This window comes from Anabas testudineus, chromosome 15 (assembly GCF_900324465.2).
Source record: "Anabas testudineus chromosome 15, fAnaTes1.2, whole genome shotgun sequence".
Taxonomy (NCBI): Eukaryota; Metazoa; Chordata; class Actinopteri; order Anabantiformes; family Anabantidae; genus Anabas; species Anabas testudineus.
In genome coordinates, this window is record NC_046624.1 from 11582640 (window position 1) to 11597028 (window position 14389).

A 14389-nucleotide genomic window follows, 5' to 3' on the forward strand; every position below is an offset into this window, starting at 1 on the left:
CCTAACATTCGGTCATCAAGAAACTTTCACATGACTGTGTCCGTTACCCCAACTGGCATGTCCACCCTCTTCCAGTGCAACTGCAAATTTGTGGTTTCACAAGCTGCAGTTAATTTGTACAGACATCACAGATGTGAGATGGGGATAAAATATCCCAGCTGTTGTTAGATACAGTGTATTTCACAGTAGAGTATATAAAAAATACAGGTAGCACACATCACAAGACCACTCAGCGTGCTCATCACACCTGGTTTGAGGACAGCCTTGGACAGACCCTCTGCAGAAAAAAATCTGCAGAGGAAACAAAAGTGATCAAATGTTAGAGGTCCAAGTTCTTTCCAGGAGGCTCACACTCTGTCCTTAGATCCTTGAAAAGAAGAAACGTCAAGAAGAGCAACAGATAATATGATTTCTCAGACACATTGGTATGCACTTCTGATTCAAATTATTTTTCTGGAACGTTTTCTAATTGGGTTTGATGGACATGTTACAATTATGGGGACACAGAGGCCAGAAGTCTGCAGAGAAGAGAAACTTGGATACAAAAGAAAGAACGTTAGTTCCATCTGGAGCATCCCAAACAGGCTCCCCTCTTGTCATTAGAGCGTAAATATACAAAAATGTTGCAGAAAGAATCTTTTTTGTGTTTGTCCTTCAACTTCCTGCCTCACTTGTGTGGACACAGTTCACTTTTCAATGTAATGTTATGGCACAGTTTCAGATGGATGAAACGAGACAAAATCTACTATATGTAAAATATTAAGGTCATAGTGCAGGGATGGGCAATTCCGGTCCTCAAAGTCCATTGCCCTGCTTATTTTCGAGCTGTCCCTGCCCTACCCAGAGCTGATTACCTGCCCTTAAAGTCTGGAATTTCCCTTCCTGGCATAGTGGGTGGTGGAGCCCTACATGAATGCAGTATATTATTAGGAGGTCTTAATATAAGGCACTCCTGTATGTTATGACCTTGTAAAACTAGAACTGCTGTACTGTGTAAACTGCAAGCTATAAAGTTTACTTAAGGGAAAATACATGCATACAGTATATGAGTTCACCAATGTCTTACCAGCAAAATTAAAGTGAAAGAAAATAAGTGGCTTCTGTAAAATGTGAGTCTCCAACCAACCAACTCAAACCAGTTCACTAAAAACTAAAGATGGGCGGTTGACACTGAAGCTCTGAAGCATGTAGTATTGGTCTAGCAATAAAAAAATCTCAACCATGAAATAAAATGAGATCAGTAGTATACTATATAGTATTTTGTACAACAGTTCGACCTGTAGAAGATCAGCGGGTCAAAACAGGTTTTTATTCTTTCTGCTTCTATGTCCTTGCTCATCAGGTTCTGTAAAACTGCACCTCAGAATCACGTTTTTTCTCTATTTTCTCAATCTCTGGTCTTTTCCTAACTTTTCATGCAAGTTAAATAATTGGAACTGATAAAGGACATGTTGATACTTACTTATCCATCATTTGGTTTTTAAGCCAGCAGTACTCTTGATGAAGTGCTTAGGTAGTCCATTAAACAGAACGTTCCTAGAGCAACTTAAGTTCAAAGAACATTCGTATAATGTTTTTTTTTTTTTTTTAAAGGTAAGATAACCAAATGGGAAAACAGTATTGATGTGATGTTTATACAGGAGATGGTTTATACATTTATGTGGTCAGTGAACCATATAAATGTACTGTGAACAAAAAAATGGAATATTATCCACTGATATGAACCCCACCACACTTCTGGGGTGCTGGGGGTAAAAAAAATTTCCCTGTCTTACTTTGGGACTGATGATTTTTGTTGACAACCATTATCATTCAATTACTTGAATCAAGTGATTAAAAAATCCTATCAAGCCAAGGCTGCCTTGTTGCTATCATGGCCTCATATAAACTGTGGTAACCTTTCAAAAACAAAACTTGGCCACTTTTCCTGTACACTCACCATTTTATCACCTCTAGTGAACTCAAATGACTGGAGTAAACCTACACAGGCGTTATGCAACAGATGTTTCAAGTCAAAGAAGCTGTAATGACACCATCTACTGCACAAACACGGGTATTGCAGGGAAAACAAACGAAATATGATGAAGTGTAAAGTGACAGTCTGGAAGCAAATGCTGTGAAACAATCTAGTGAACAAACAGTGTGCAACTAGCAAAAGCAAATAAGTAATTTTTAAACAGTAATTTGTTGGAGCTGAAGAACACAGTCCTGGAAGGAAGTCTAACAAAGAAAATAGACATAAAACCTGTGTGGGTGAACCATGGCTAAAAAATGACTACTGGCCATTTTGTTTAGCAATCAGTGTTGCTGGTGCACGGTTGAAACTGACCTAGAAACATGTTTGCTACCTTTCAAAAAGGAGCACCAGTTCACAATGAGGAGTATGTGGGAACATGTCCACAGGTACAGCCAAAGTTGGAGAGAATGCCTCTCCTGTCAGTTTTTTCTGCAGGCTGGGTGCACAACAAAGCTCTCTGAAGTTCCTCATAGCCTCTCCTTCTGGTTTACAGGACACGTAAACCAGCCTGCGTATAGCAGGTTCATTCCGTAAAGCTCTGACCACTCTATGGTGCAGGCCAGCTCGAGCAGGGTTTACCACAGCTGTAAGGCCTCCACCTGCAGGGCTCAGGTGGGACATCAGGCCTGGTAGCACCACCTCTGCTTTCCCGGGGATAAACTCACATTTCAGTACATTATTAAGAGCTGCATTGTGTCTTGCATCTACCACAGCCTGTTCTATGAGCTCTATACCAATAACTCTGTCCACTAGGGGAGACACAGTAATGCCAATGGCCCCTGTCCCACAGCACACGTCTAGAAGAGTACCAGCGGGTTTTGTTCTTCCTCCACCTTCCTTATTGTTTGGGAAGCACAGGTTCCTCACTGTGCTATACAGCACTTCAGCAGCTGACTGGTTCACTTGAAAAAAAGCATCTGGGGAGATGCGAAACTTGAAGCCCAACACCTGTGAAAGAAAAAACAACACAGGAACATAAGCTGAAAAGTGCATGTCGTGTAGACATACCTGGATTTTGTTCTCTGTTTTTGAGAATTGATAAAGGTACCACACACGCACAATATTGTGATACTTCAGTGCATTGATTTCTTACACCCCTAGTCTATTACCATATATTTCATATTTATAGGGACAATCCATCAGTTTCATGTGTAGATATCATGTCGAATAAGCATTGAAAAGTATTTTTGTAATTACAGGGAAATTATCATGTATGAAAAAGTATTAAGGTATTTTTCTCCAAGTACTTCTGCATAGTCTAAACAAGAGACTATAAAGTTAAGTGAGGCTGAACCTTTTCCATTTTCGCTGTGTGAAGTCCCTTACAGATTCTCTGTAATTCCCTCCTGATGCTGTACCCTACCTCCTCATATATGTGTGGCTGACCATGCAGGAGCTGGTACGGGGATTCCTCATGAGTGCAGCGAGTCATGGTGCTCTCCTGGAAGAACACTGAGTCCAGCTGACAGAGTGATCCAGGACCCTGTGTGAAGTAATCCAGAAGCTCAGCCTTGTGAACCGCCACCTCGTCTGGGGTGAGCATCTGTGGATGAAAGTACACTATAGCCATGGTGTGGCCCTCTGCGTTGGTCCTTACTGTGACCTCTCTCCAGTGACCCCCAGTGTGGAACAGTAGGCAGGGCTCCAGAGAAGATTGGCGAATGAAGTCTTGGTAACACCTGGCTACCAGTTTGTGCTTCTCAGGCATGTTGAGCAGATGGTCTCCATTGATGCAGAGAATTGTTCCCTGCCTGCCTGTGCCCACATAAAATCCAACAGTCTTCGGATTTCCATCAACGCCTCTGTTCACAGAAAATGTGGACTTGTTCCGGTAGCCGTCCCTAACTGGTGATGGCAGAATAGACAGGACAGGGAAGCTGAGCTTACGTCTGTCAGATAATGAGAAGTGGGATTGAAAGTCACCTGTAAGATGCTGGCAGAGCTGAGACAGTATTCCTTCCTGATGTTTTTGTTTAAGCTCAAGCTGCTCATCATAACTCATCCTCCACAGGGGGGTGACCACATCCGCTAGCCTTTCCTCCCAGGACAAATGGTCTGCCCAGCGAGGTTTCTTGTGACTTTTTGTCCACTGTTTCTTTGATGGTTTCCTCTGGTCAGCTAAAACAGAGTCAGCACTTGAGAAGAGAGAGACTTGAGAAGATAAACAAGGTTTCCTCAAGGAATACACACTGTGTTTGACAGCTAGGACTAACCTGCTGCCTGTAGCTGCCAGAACCATTGTTACTTTAGCAACTGTAGCTGGCGATACTGCACAAAATATATACAATACCCCAACTAACCTTAGTTAAATGTTCACATGTGCTGAGTGTTAATGAAGCGCACGCCTTAGCTTCACTTCAACTGTTCTGACGTGTTATTTACGAGCCAGCTACGTTGCTCACGTCATCTCCGTGCGTGCAGGGCAAGTAAACATTTCCGCTGTGTCGCCATGGACTCAAACAAGGACGAAGCTGAGCGGTGCATTAAAATAGCCCTAAATTCGATCAGTAACAACCAGCCAGATAAAGCTAGGAAGTTTCTGGAGAAGGCTCAGCGTTTGTTTCCGACAGATCAGGCTAAAAGTACGTCGAATTACCGTCTGCTTCAGCTGTTATTTTATGTCGATTGGTGGGCCATCGCTGTGAAATCGAATCAGCTAACGTTAGCATAACTTAACGCTAACCGTATTAACTTTACACCACCTGCTCCTAACCGACCTGGTACTTGTAGTTCTTCCGCCCACCAAACGCGATTTCTCTGATGTATTTGGTTACTTCTTGTGTTAAGTTGGCGAGTCGCTCGTTCTCAGATAGCAGTTGCTGTCGTCCTTGTTGGTAGCTAATATGCTAACTACTAGCTTACTAAGCTAGCTAATGATATAGTTAACGCTAATTCGGAAAACCGACGCAGTTGCCATAGTTGAATAACATGGTTCCACTTTCTTTGCAGATTTATTGGATTCGTTAGTACAGAATGGGAAGCCTCCAGAAGAGAACGGCAGTCCTGTGAACGGGGAGACACCGTCTATGAGGCACCGCAGCCATGGAGAGCAGGCTGATGGATCCGCACAGGGAGCCACAGACTCAACCAAGTCCTATACTGCAGAGCAGCTGGATGCCGTCAAAAAGTCAGTACACATGTAGATGTGTTCCTTTGTTTTAGTACTACAGGAAATGGGTTTTAAAGTCACGTCTATCAGTAATCAGAGTAGTCTCAGTGTTGCAAATTGCAGCTAATCTAGTAGTCTCAGAAGGAAATGTCACTATCACAGCATGTTGATCAAGCAAATTAAAGGACAAGTTGTCCAGTAAGTTTTAATTGTTTTTGCCTTTAGAAGAAATGCATCAAAACTACAATCCACTATGGCATTTTAGACACTAGATATTGTTCAGTGTGACACAGTTTATGTACAATGGCAAGAAAACCTGTGAACCTTTTTCAATTTCATTGTTTTCTGTATTCATTTGTCATAAAATGTGATCTGATCTACTTTTGTCAGTCCACCAAACATTTTTCTAATACTGTTGTACAGTGTTAATGTGTTCTTTCACAAACTGCCATAGACACTCTGCTAGTTCAAAGTTTTACCTACTGAAGACTCATGAACACAGATGTAAGCCAGTTCCAATGATGCCTTCAAATCTTTGGCTGTCACTCTGAGTTGCATCTTTACCTCATTAATGAGTTTGTTGTGCTCTTGGGGTCATTTTGACTGGCCACCCACTTCTTGTTAGCCACAGTCACAAAATGTCTGCATTTGTAGATTGTTTGCCAAACTGTAGACTGGTGAATTTTTAAAGTCTTTGACATCACTTTGTAAAACTTTCCAGCTTTAGGTAAATTATTAATTTAGAATTTTATGGTGAAGTATGGCTTACACAAGCATCGTCTTCTTGTGTGGAGCAAAAAGCTAGAGTGGTTTTTGTCAGTGAAAGTAGCTCTAGTCCACACCTTCAAAATAATTTTCTTCCAGTTATGCTAATGTATGACTCTAGTTAGCCTTTTGGAGGGTTCACATATTTCACATACTTCACATACTTTTTCCACAGGCATTATGAGGTTTTTATGGTTGTTCTCAATAAAGACATAAAGATCAGAATTTTTTGTGTTATTATTTTAGGCCCATTATATTTGTTAATACTTAGATGAAGATCAGATAACGTTGAAATTCCAAAAGGTTCACATAACTTTTCTTCCTACTGTATATGTTGTATTCAATATGCAATTATTTTTCCCGTTCGCTAATTTTCTCTAATGGGTGTTTCTTTTACTACAGGATTAAGAGCTGTAAAGATTACTATCAAATTTTAGGAGTTGAAAAGACGGCGTCTGAGGAGGATTTTAAAAAGGCTTACAGAAAGCTTGCGCTGAAGTTTCACCCAGATAAAAATCATGCACCTGGAGCTACTGAGGCATTTAAAGGTAAATTACAAGTACACTCCAGTATTTGTGGGTACATGTAATTGTCAGCTTACTGACTGCAAATTTTGGTTTTGTGTCTTGCAGCTATTGGTAATGCCTATGCTGTACTGAGTAATCCTGAGAAACGAAGGCAGTATGACCAGTATGGAGAGGAGAGATCACACACAAATAGACACAGACACCATCGTGATTTTGAAGCCGACATTTCACCTGAGGACCTCTTCAATATGTTCTTTGGTGGAGGCTTTCCAACAAGTGAGTGGAGGCAAAATGAATGTCACTGTCGATGAGTGTTTTGATTTTCATGTTTGAGGGAACCACTTTGATAGGAGAGTAAGGCAGAAACCCTAAATGTTTTGCATCACCTGAGTGTTAGCTCAAAGGACTATGCTGATGGTCATTACATGCAAATACAGTGAAAACTGACACACAGAATCACCTGGGCTTTTCATGTCTGCATCACTTTTTTTTGTGCTGAGTGCTGACTGTAGTTATTTTCTCTGTAATTACTATATCCATTGCACTGCACTGTAGTTTGTCTCGAATGACGAGGCAAACCACAGGTAATGTCCTTAAAATGTCATCTAACTAGGTTTGCTTGGCCAGCCATGTTTAAAGTCGAACTCTGCCAGCAAAATACACTTCCTAAATATTAATCAGTAAATTATTATGTGAAAATTAGTGAAGTCATCTGTAATATAAGACAATTTGGTTAATTTTTTTTTTTCAGGTAACGTACACGTTTACAGAAATGGAATGCACTTTGCACATCATAACAGACAAGAAAGACGGGAACAACAGAGAGATGTAAGTTCTGTCTGTACTCTGTACTTATACTTGAATCCTATATATTGTGGAGAGTATGAGCTGTCATATCCTGTAATCAAATGTTGTTCTGTTCTTTTGTTGCTGTGGACAGGGCGGACTGGCTCTGTTTGTTCAGCTGATGCCCATCTTAATCCTCATCATTGTATCCGCTCTGAGCCAGATGATGGTCACCCAGCCTCCCTACAGCCTTAGCTACCGCCCGTATGTGCTTCAAATAGTCAGAGCTAGCTTTCTGAGCTGTGTGAAAATGTTTAATTGTCTTACTCCCGGTTTATTTTCTACATTTATCAGGTCTGCTGGACATATTCACAAAAGGCATACATCAAACTTGAAGGTGCCTTTCTATGTGGGAGAGCGTTTTAATGAAGAACATTCTGGGAATAACCTGAAGAATGTTGAGAGAAGTGTAGAAGAAGACTATATTTCCAACCTCAGAAACAACTGTTGGAAGGAGAAGCAACAGAGTAAGTTTACAGTTGAGCAAATATTTACTTGTTAGATTGGGATTCATTTTTATCTTTAAATGACTTTTGCTTTAAAATTAAAATAACAATAATCAGTGATCAGCATTGTTGCAGATTAACTCTCTATTGATCAGATAGTTCAGCTAGTTTACATTACTGCATATGCACGTTATGCTACCTGGTTTGTTTTTTATTAGTTTGGTATGTTTTTAGTTTGCTAATTACATTTGATGAGTTAATAGCAACCTTTAAATACATCAATTTCTACTATTTTCTATAATGTATTAACATAGCCTCCTGTTGTACTTTCAGAGGAAGGCTTACTGTATCGTGCTCGTTACTTCGGAGATTCAGAGTTGTACCAAAGGGCACAGAGAATGGGGACACCCAGCTGTTCCAGATTATCTGAGATTCAGGTTATATTGGATGGATAGAAACTTGCACACTGATGGGTAAGTTTCCACAAACATCACAGTGTCATTACAGTATAATCGCTACTATATGCGTATGTTTCTCCTGTTATCCACAGACACACACACGCTTGACCACACCATACTGTTTTTCTGGGTGAATTCCAAAAGTGTAGGCTGCTGTTATTTATTTCAAGTCAGTAAAGTGAGGTCTATTTTGGTCTGTTTACTTATCGACATATGGTAATGCAGTTGTAAGTAGGGACTGACACCTGATTTTTAACAGTCAGCTGTGTTGTCTCAGATATCAGAGTTTCCCACTAGCACTTAACTGCACCATCAGAGTTGCACCAAAGAGCTTTGAAAACATATACATATGTTTATATATATACATACATATAAATAAAGGCAACTAATTACTAATAATTGTTTAATTACCTACTGTATGAGCAAATGTCAAGCTTCCACATGTTTTCTAATATAGTATATGCAAAGTATCTGGAGCCATAGAATTTTTTTTTTAATGTAAGAAATACATTTACAAAAAATTGTGTATGATTTGAAAAATGCTGAACTACTGATGAAGTCTAACAGTTTTAATTGTGGCAGGTAAAAGGGCAAATAAACTATTTTAATAGCTGCTCAAGTCTTGTATGTAGCAGTTTGCATGGAGCTTTTTGGCTGAGAGCTGTGAATGTGCAGAAACATTTATCCTGCATAGAGAGACAGCTGCATAACTGTCATTCATTTGTTTTGTGTAGGTTCGTCGGTACTTGAATCTAATTAGAGGAAATCGGTCGGAGCCTACTAAAATTGGAGCATATTTCTGCAGCAAACCAAGAAAATCAAAAATGCCTTATGTGCAGTGGGCGGCAGACCTCATCAGGGAACCTCTCTGCAACTTGGTGTAGATTGACTTCCTGTAGACCTGCGAAAAAGCTTTGAGTTGACTGCTGATGTTTTCTTACACTAGTGTCTTCAGGTTGAGTCCACTGAGCATCACGTTGGAAGTTAAGAGCATAATCGTCTATTTGAACGGTTGACGAAGCTGCTAAGATTAGCATTCTGTGTCCCAATCATTTTGTTTTTCCTTAAACATTTTGAGAAACCTCATGGCCTTCTCATAGACAGATGTCTGAGCCGCTCATAAAGAAAGTGTGTAATTTTTATAGTTCTTACCAATGTAAATATCCATTTTACTTTTAACAGTGCCGGGTTTATTGAAGTTAATATAATGTACCATAATGTTATTATGTGGATTTGCTTGTAGCCTGTTGGATCATAAGTATCGAAAATCATTGCACAAATAAAAGTAAACCATATTTATTAAATTAACATGCTAAAATTGTATAAAGGTTTCTTTGAATAAATTTGTCCAATGATCGATGAGTGTGTTTTTTTTTTTTGTTTGTTTGTTGTGTTTATTTTGTGATGTGAGTGATGTTTGAAGGTTTTTCTCTCAATGCAATGCACAAAATAAATAAACGGAGGATCTGCCCACAGGTGAAAATAGGATACAGCTACTGATTACTAGAAAGAAGGAAACACAAATTAACAGAAAATAATTTATTTATGTAAGTTCTGTAAGTCATTACAAAAACACAGCTTTCAGGTAAATATTTGACTATCAAATACATTCGAATTCAACCATTCCCTGAAGGGTGTGGCTTTTATTTATTGGGAAAAACCGACCCATGTTCAAACACGAGTTTTCACAGATGAGTCACCTGTAATCAGGCGAGTAGCTGCCTTAAGACATTGCACATTGTTTCCAGGGAAAACATTGGATACACATGTAATACGTAACAGGCACGTCACTTCAGGAGCATCATGTCTGTTTGACATGTATTCTGTCCTAATACGCTGTCTTACAAAGACAGATGTCTTCTCACAGTCCAGGAATTCAGCTTATCGTGGAGAGGAAGTCTTGGTCAGCAACACTCCTCAATAAGCAGGTCCCCTGAACAATAGAGTTTCCTCTTAATGGCTCTGAAGCTCCTACTTAGCCTCAGAGTGTGTTTGTGTGTATGAGACAATGGGGACATCTGTGGGGATGTGCTACCCTTGAAGAGCTTCTGAACTTTAGGCCACAGTCCGCTGGACTCGAGCCTCAACACCAGGGTCACGTGAAAAGTTGGGACGAGGGTGGCATCCACTGATATTTGTTCCACAGCACATAGGGAGCCCTGGTCTCCTTTGTCTACACACAGGTCAATAAGTGCTCCTCTGAGACCACAAGGCTCAGAGGCAGCCAGGTGGAGCAGCTCCTGGCTGATATTGTGTAGCAGGCAGTCTGGTAAGATGAGTTTGGAGAAGCCCAGGATGTGGGATCCATTGTGAAGACTTTCTGTGATAGTCTCTATAACTTCTGTCGCCAAAGTCTCCTCCAGGGGATAACAGTAGAAGCTGCTGTCGGACTCTGATAAGGACATGTCTGCCACAGATCCTAGAAAAGAGGACAATAAAGGTTAAAATCTTGTCTGAAAGTGGAGAAATCACCATAAACCATCGGTTTTCAGGTGATTAAAACAGGACCCAGAGCAGCCCCCCCCCCCCCCCCCCATCACCCCTTTGTGCTTTGTCCATTCATGTTCTTTCTTTTTCCATATGTAAGTAAACGGCATTCACAGACATCTAAACAAATCCAAACAAAAGACCTCGTCAGAGGAAAAGCCAGAAGCACTCACCGGTTTCACTGCTGCAGCACTGCTCCGTTGTGACCCTCTGGTTGAGCCCCTTCAGCTCGGTCAGCTTCTGAAGCAGAGCCCCCCAGGACAGACGATTTGAAGCTCTGTCCTCCGCTGGAGAGGGAGGAAAGCTGCCATCCAGAGAATTATTGCAAGAGCAAGACATCTTTGCAACGAGTGAAGGTCCTGATGTAGAAAAGTGTAGCGGTGTCCTGAAACAGTGGATGCCCTCCTCCTGCGCTACCAGACCAGCTGGAAAACACAACTCCCAACAATGGGACAAAGCCTTAAATACCTAAGCCTCGACGCCCCGCCCGCTGGATTTCTGGGCCAGTGAGGTTTGAGCTCACGTCCTCAACGCTTTACCCTGCCTGGTAACGCGTCTGGTCCCTTTGATGAGTGTGAGGCCGGGCCCCAAGCCCCGCAGGCACCCAACCCCCATCCCCAAGCAATTTAACATTACAAAAAAAAAAAGTGTGTTTATTTATTTAAATGATTTGACTATAATACACTGAAATCAAACACTGAATCTGACATCTCCAAAAAGTTCCCAATCCATAAAATAAGACGCACCCCCCCTCTCTCTCTCTAAGTGTGTGATGAAAGAGCTGTGGATCCATTCCTGTGATCGGCAGCGCACAGAGCGCACGTAGCGCACGTAGACCTCGTTTTTCCCGAAGCGATTGGAAACGTCAGTTCCCACCATGAAGTTTGGAGCCAATCCATGTGATGTAAGATTGTAGGATGCAGTTTGATGCAGTTTGTGAGTGATCACATCAGCTCTGTGGATGACTCAGCGACACTGGAGTTCAAATAGTCTGAATAAATATAATGGAGAGCTAGATTTTACTAATAGTGTATTTAGTAGTAGTATTTGTATTTTATTGTGTTTGTATCCGGGTGTTTAGGACACATGTGTTAAGTGTTTCACACAAAGTCAGCAACAGTTGGTAAATGTGTTGTTTCTTTTGTCAGAGTTGTGATGGTACGACCATTGTTGATCATTTTAGGCTTTTAATAACTTTAAATAACTTTTTCTTTTTTCCACAAGTATAACATAGCGTGCAAAGACTTTTTTACTTCTGACCTCACACACACACACACACACACACACACACACACACAGATATACCATTTCCTACACTTTAAAATCCTCCACTGAGCTCATTGTTTGTTATTATTTATAGTGTAAATATATGATATAATGTGATGCTTAACCAATGTTTTAACTTGTGCTCTTTAAGCAGTAGTAGTTGATTTATACTTTAATTTGTACTCATCTAACATTAATAGTTGAATAGTATGTTTCATAAAGACAAGAGTAGTATGCACAGGTATGATTTGTGTCAACAATAGGATAATTCAAATTAATAATATTTTTTGTCTCTCATGGGTGAATTTCTTCTTTGCATTTAGGTTTCATAGACATGGTGTTACGCAGGTTATTGTATGCAACTTAACAGACAGTAAAAGGGAATGAATGAGAAGTAGGTCAACCCTAGATCCACTTAACTAATTCATTTTATCACTGTTATTGTTAAACATTATTCTATTTACATTTCAAACTGAACTTTTGAACTAATATTGTTTATACTGGTTAAAGTGGTTTAGAAACTGTTTGTTTTATTAAGTTTGTCCTTCTGGATCTCTCCAACATTGTGTAGTAACTCCACAGTTTATCCAGATGATGGCATCAATGCATCGCCTCAAAGTTTCAGACAGTGAAGGAGCTGCAGCTGGTTTGTGTGTGTGTGTGTGTGTGTGTATGTTTGCGTGCACATTTTCTGTATTCCTGAGCGAACCTATCCTTTGAGTGAATCACATAGACTTTGACATTGTGCACTTAGTCGCAGCTGCGTGTTTTTCAGCATCTGTAATGTGTCTCTGTATTCTCAGTATGGACGGGAGATGTATAATTTAACTAAACTCAGGCTTCTACACTACACAGTTTGGAGTATAATATTATTGGTGCCATGTAATGGGAAAAGGGGAAATAAGGCGTGACAGGCACTGTGTTTTACAATTCAAACAGACCTGAGAGAGCTGTTAAGCCGGCCGCCTCAGGCTACGTAATTCATGTATAATAAATCCTCTTCCAATTGGATTGTTAAGAATAGATTTTACTCTGGAACAATGTGTTTTAATCTGAATTACATTGGGGTGAATCACAAAACTTTTGCTACCTATTTTTGTTATCCCAAAGAACTTTAGGTTTCAATAAATGATGTGTATAACCAGAGAAATGATAAGATACTAAGGTAAAGAATGTAATATGTTTACACATGAATTAGCTCAGATACACATTTCTTTTCCAGCATCTGTTAATATATAATTAATCTGTTCGGGAAGGGGGTGAAGTGGCCTCTGGATTGTGTTTGCCAGGCTGAGATAGAAGTGATTTGTTGACAATATAATGCAACAGTCTTGGATACTGCGTTTTTTTAATAACTTTTTATGACATGAGTAGGGTGTTGTAAGCCACTTTGACGAGATGAATCTAACAAATGCAGAAGGAAGATATTGCTGCATATCAGTGGTCAACATCCCAGCATGTGGGATGTCACTCCCTCTGTCTGTCAAATGAGCCCAGTGTTTATCTTGAATCCCTTTAGCTCTTAGTGTAGGACTCTGTTCTGCATTACCTCAAGTTGGAGCTAGGACAGTGTTCCATTTAGGTTTTGATTTATTGCTGGAGGAAGCAGAAACAGACTTGCACTCTCAAGGGGGGAGTGCAGGGGGTGACGTTTGGCAAGTTTTGCTGAGATGCACTCTTCTTTATTAAACCTTGAACACTCTGCTCACCAATTTCAAACAGTATATAATTTGAATATTATCTTAATGGTGAGTTAGACTTACTTGGCTGTGAATTAGAAATATAGTCCAGAGTTGCTTTATGTTTTGGCACATTGAGAAAATTGGCCAATCCCAAAAAAACATGACTCCATCAAACATTCACTGACTTTTTATGACTTAAGCTTATAAAGTAACAAATGAAATAGCCATTTGAAACAGATCTACGTTTTAACACAATGTTTCCAAAATGGTCTAATTCATATTTCACATTGTAAAGGTGTAGAAAGGTGAATTTGAACACTGAATGCAAATGTATTTTTCCCGAGGAAAAAGGTACTAAGGTATTTCCCTTCACTGACTAATGGCTTGACATGAAACACCCAAAAGGATCTGAATTATTTGTAGTTTCCAGTTTCACTTGTCATGCTTGTGAATGAGCCTTATTAATGAGAATGACTGTATGTCATTATACAGAGTGGTTGCATTGGTAAGTGAAAGGTGCAGGAGTAAAAATGTCAGTGCATACATGATGAACTGTGATCACATGACATCCCACCGAGAAAAAGGATCCTGATCATTATTTATAAGTATGCCTACCGTGACTTGTCTCTGGATGAAGCTACCTCTCATTTTAGAATCATGTGCATTATTTAGCAGCGCTGCCAATGTTATGCTTTTTGTGTTTGGTTTTAAATGCAAAAAGATTTTGTCTTCTGACAAATCTAAAATCTTTTTTGGCAAGGGTTAGATGGGAACATATCACTCTCA

At 40.1% G+C, this 14389-nt stretch overlaps 3 protein-coding genes across 4 annotated transcripts; 1 reads left to right on the forward strand and 2 right to left on the reverse strand.

Annotated features, from left to right (window-relative positions):
• Positions 1 to 13: 13 nt before the first annotated feature.
• trmt2b (tRNA methyltransferase 2 homolog B) lies at positions 14 to 4419 on the reverse strand. 2 transcript variants are annotated; one of them, XM_026356371.1, is made up of 3 exons: positions 4318 to 4418; positions 3381 to 4135; positions 611 to 2965 (listed from the first exon to the last, which is right to left on the reverse strand). In XM_026356371.1, exons 2-3 carry the CDS (start codon positions 4017 to 4019, stop codon positions 2345 to 2347), a joined length of 1260 nt encoding a protein of 419 aa, XP_026212156.1. In that variant the 5' UTR covers positions 4020 to 4135; positions 4318 to 4418; the 3' UTR covers positions 611 to 2344. The 2 variants fall into 2 exon arrangements, with proteins under 2 accessions (XP_026212155.1, XP_026212156.1); XM_026356370.1 differs by having other exon boundaries at positions 14 to 2965; positions 3381 to 4419.
• Positions 4420 to 4437: 18 nt separating this feature from the next.
• Positions 4438 to 9525, forward strand: dnajb12a (DnaJ heat shock protein family (Hsp40) member B12a). Its single transcript, XM_026356374.1, has 9 exons — positions 4438 to 4599; positions 4967 to 5144; positions 6294 to 6439; positions 6524 to 6694; positions 7170 to 7246; positions 7359 to 7468; positions 7559 to 7731; positions 8044 to 8183; positions 8903 to 9525. Exons 1-8 carry the CDS (start codon positions 4467 to 4469, stop codon positions 8163 to 8165), a joined length of 1110 nt encoding a protein of 369 aa, XP_026212159.1. The 5' UTR covers positions 4438 to 4466; the 3' UTR covers positions 8166 to 8183; positions 8903 to 9525.
• Positions 9526 to 9707: 182 nt separating this feature from the next.
• On the reverse strand, positions 9708 to 11074 carry LOC113159232 (DNA damage-inducible transcript 4 protein-like). Its single transcript, XM_026355826.1, has 2 exons — positions 10829 to 11074; positions 9708 to 10587 (listed from the first exon to the last, which is right to left on the reverse strand). The coding sequence occupies exons 1-2, from the start codon at positions 10992 to 10994 to the stop codon at positions 10073 to 10075; spliced, it is 681 nt and encodes a 226-aa protein (XP_026211611.1). The 5' UTR covers positions 10995 to 11074; the 3' UTR covers positions 9708 to 10072.
• Between the last annotated feature and the right edge of the window lie 3315 nt (positions 11075 to 14389).

What these genes read in the sequence shown, in the direction of transcription:
- dnajb12a (XM_026356374.1), top strand. Translation starts at nt 4,467, where the DNA reads ATGGACTCAAACAAGGACGAAGCTGAGCGGTGCATTAAAATAGCCCTA. An exon ending in AGCTACTGAGGCATTTAAAG is followed by an intron (nt 6,440 to 6,523) that starts GTAAATTACAAG and finishes TGTGTCTTGCAG; the next exon opens with CTATTGGTAATGCCTATGCT. An exon ending in TGGTGGAGGCTTTCCAACAA is followed by an intron (nt 6,695 to 7,169) that starts GTGAGTGGAGGC and finishes TTTTTTTTTCAG; the next exon opens with GTAACGTACACGTTTACAGA.
- trmt2b (XM_026356370.1), bottom strand. Translation starts at nt 4,256, where the DNA reads ATGGTTCTGGCAGCTACAGGCAGCAGGTTAGTCCTAGCTGTCAAACAC. An exon ending in AGCCACACATATATGAGGAG is followed by an intron (nt 2,966 to 3,380) that starts GTAGGGTACAGC and finishes TTTCTTTCACAG; the next exon opens with GTGTTGGGCTTCAAGTTTCG.
- LOC113159232 (XM_026355826.1), bottom strand. Translation starts at nt 10,994, where the DNA reads ATGTCTTGCTCTTGCAATAATTCTCTGGATGGCAGCTTTCCTCCCTCT. An exon ending in GTGCTGCAGCAGTGAAACCG is followed by an intron (nt 10,588 to 10,828) that starts GTGAGTGCTTCT and finishes CCTCTTTTCTAG; the next exon opens with GATCTGTGGCAGACATGTCC.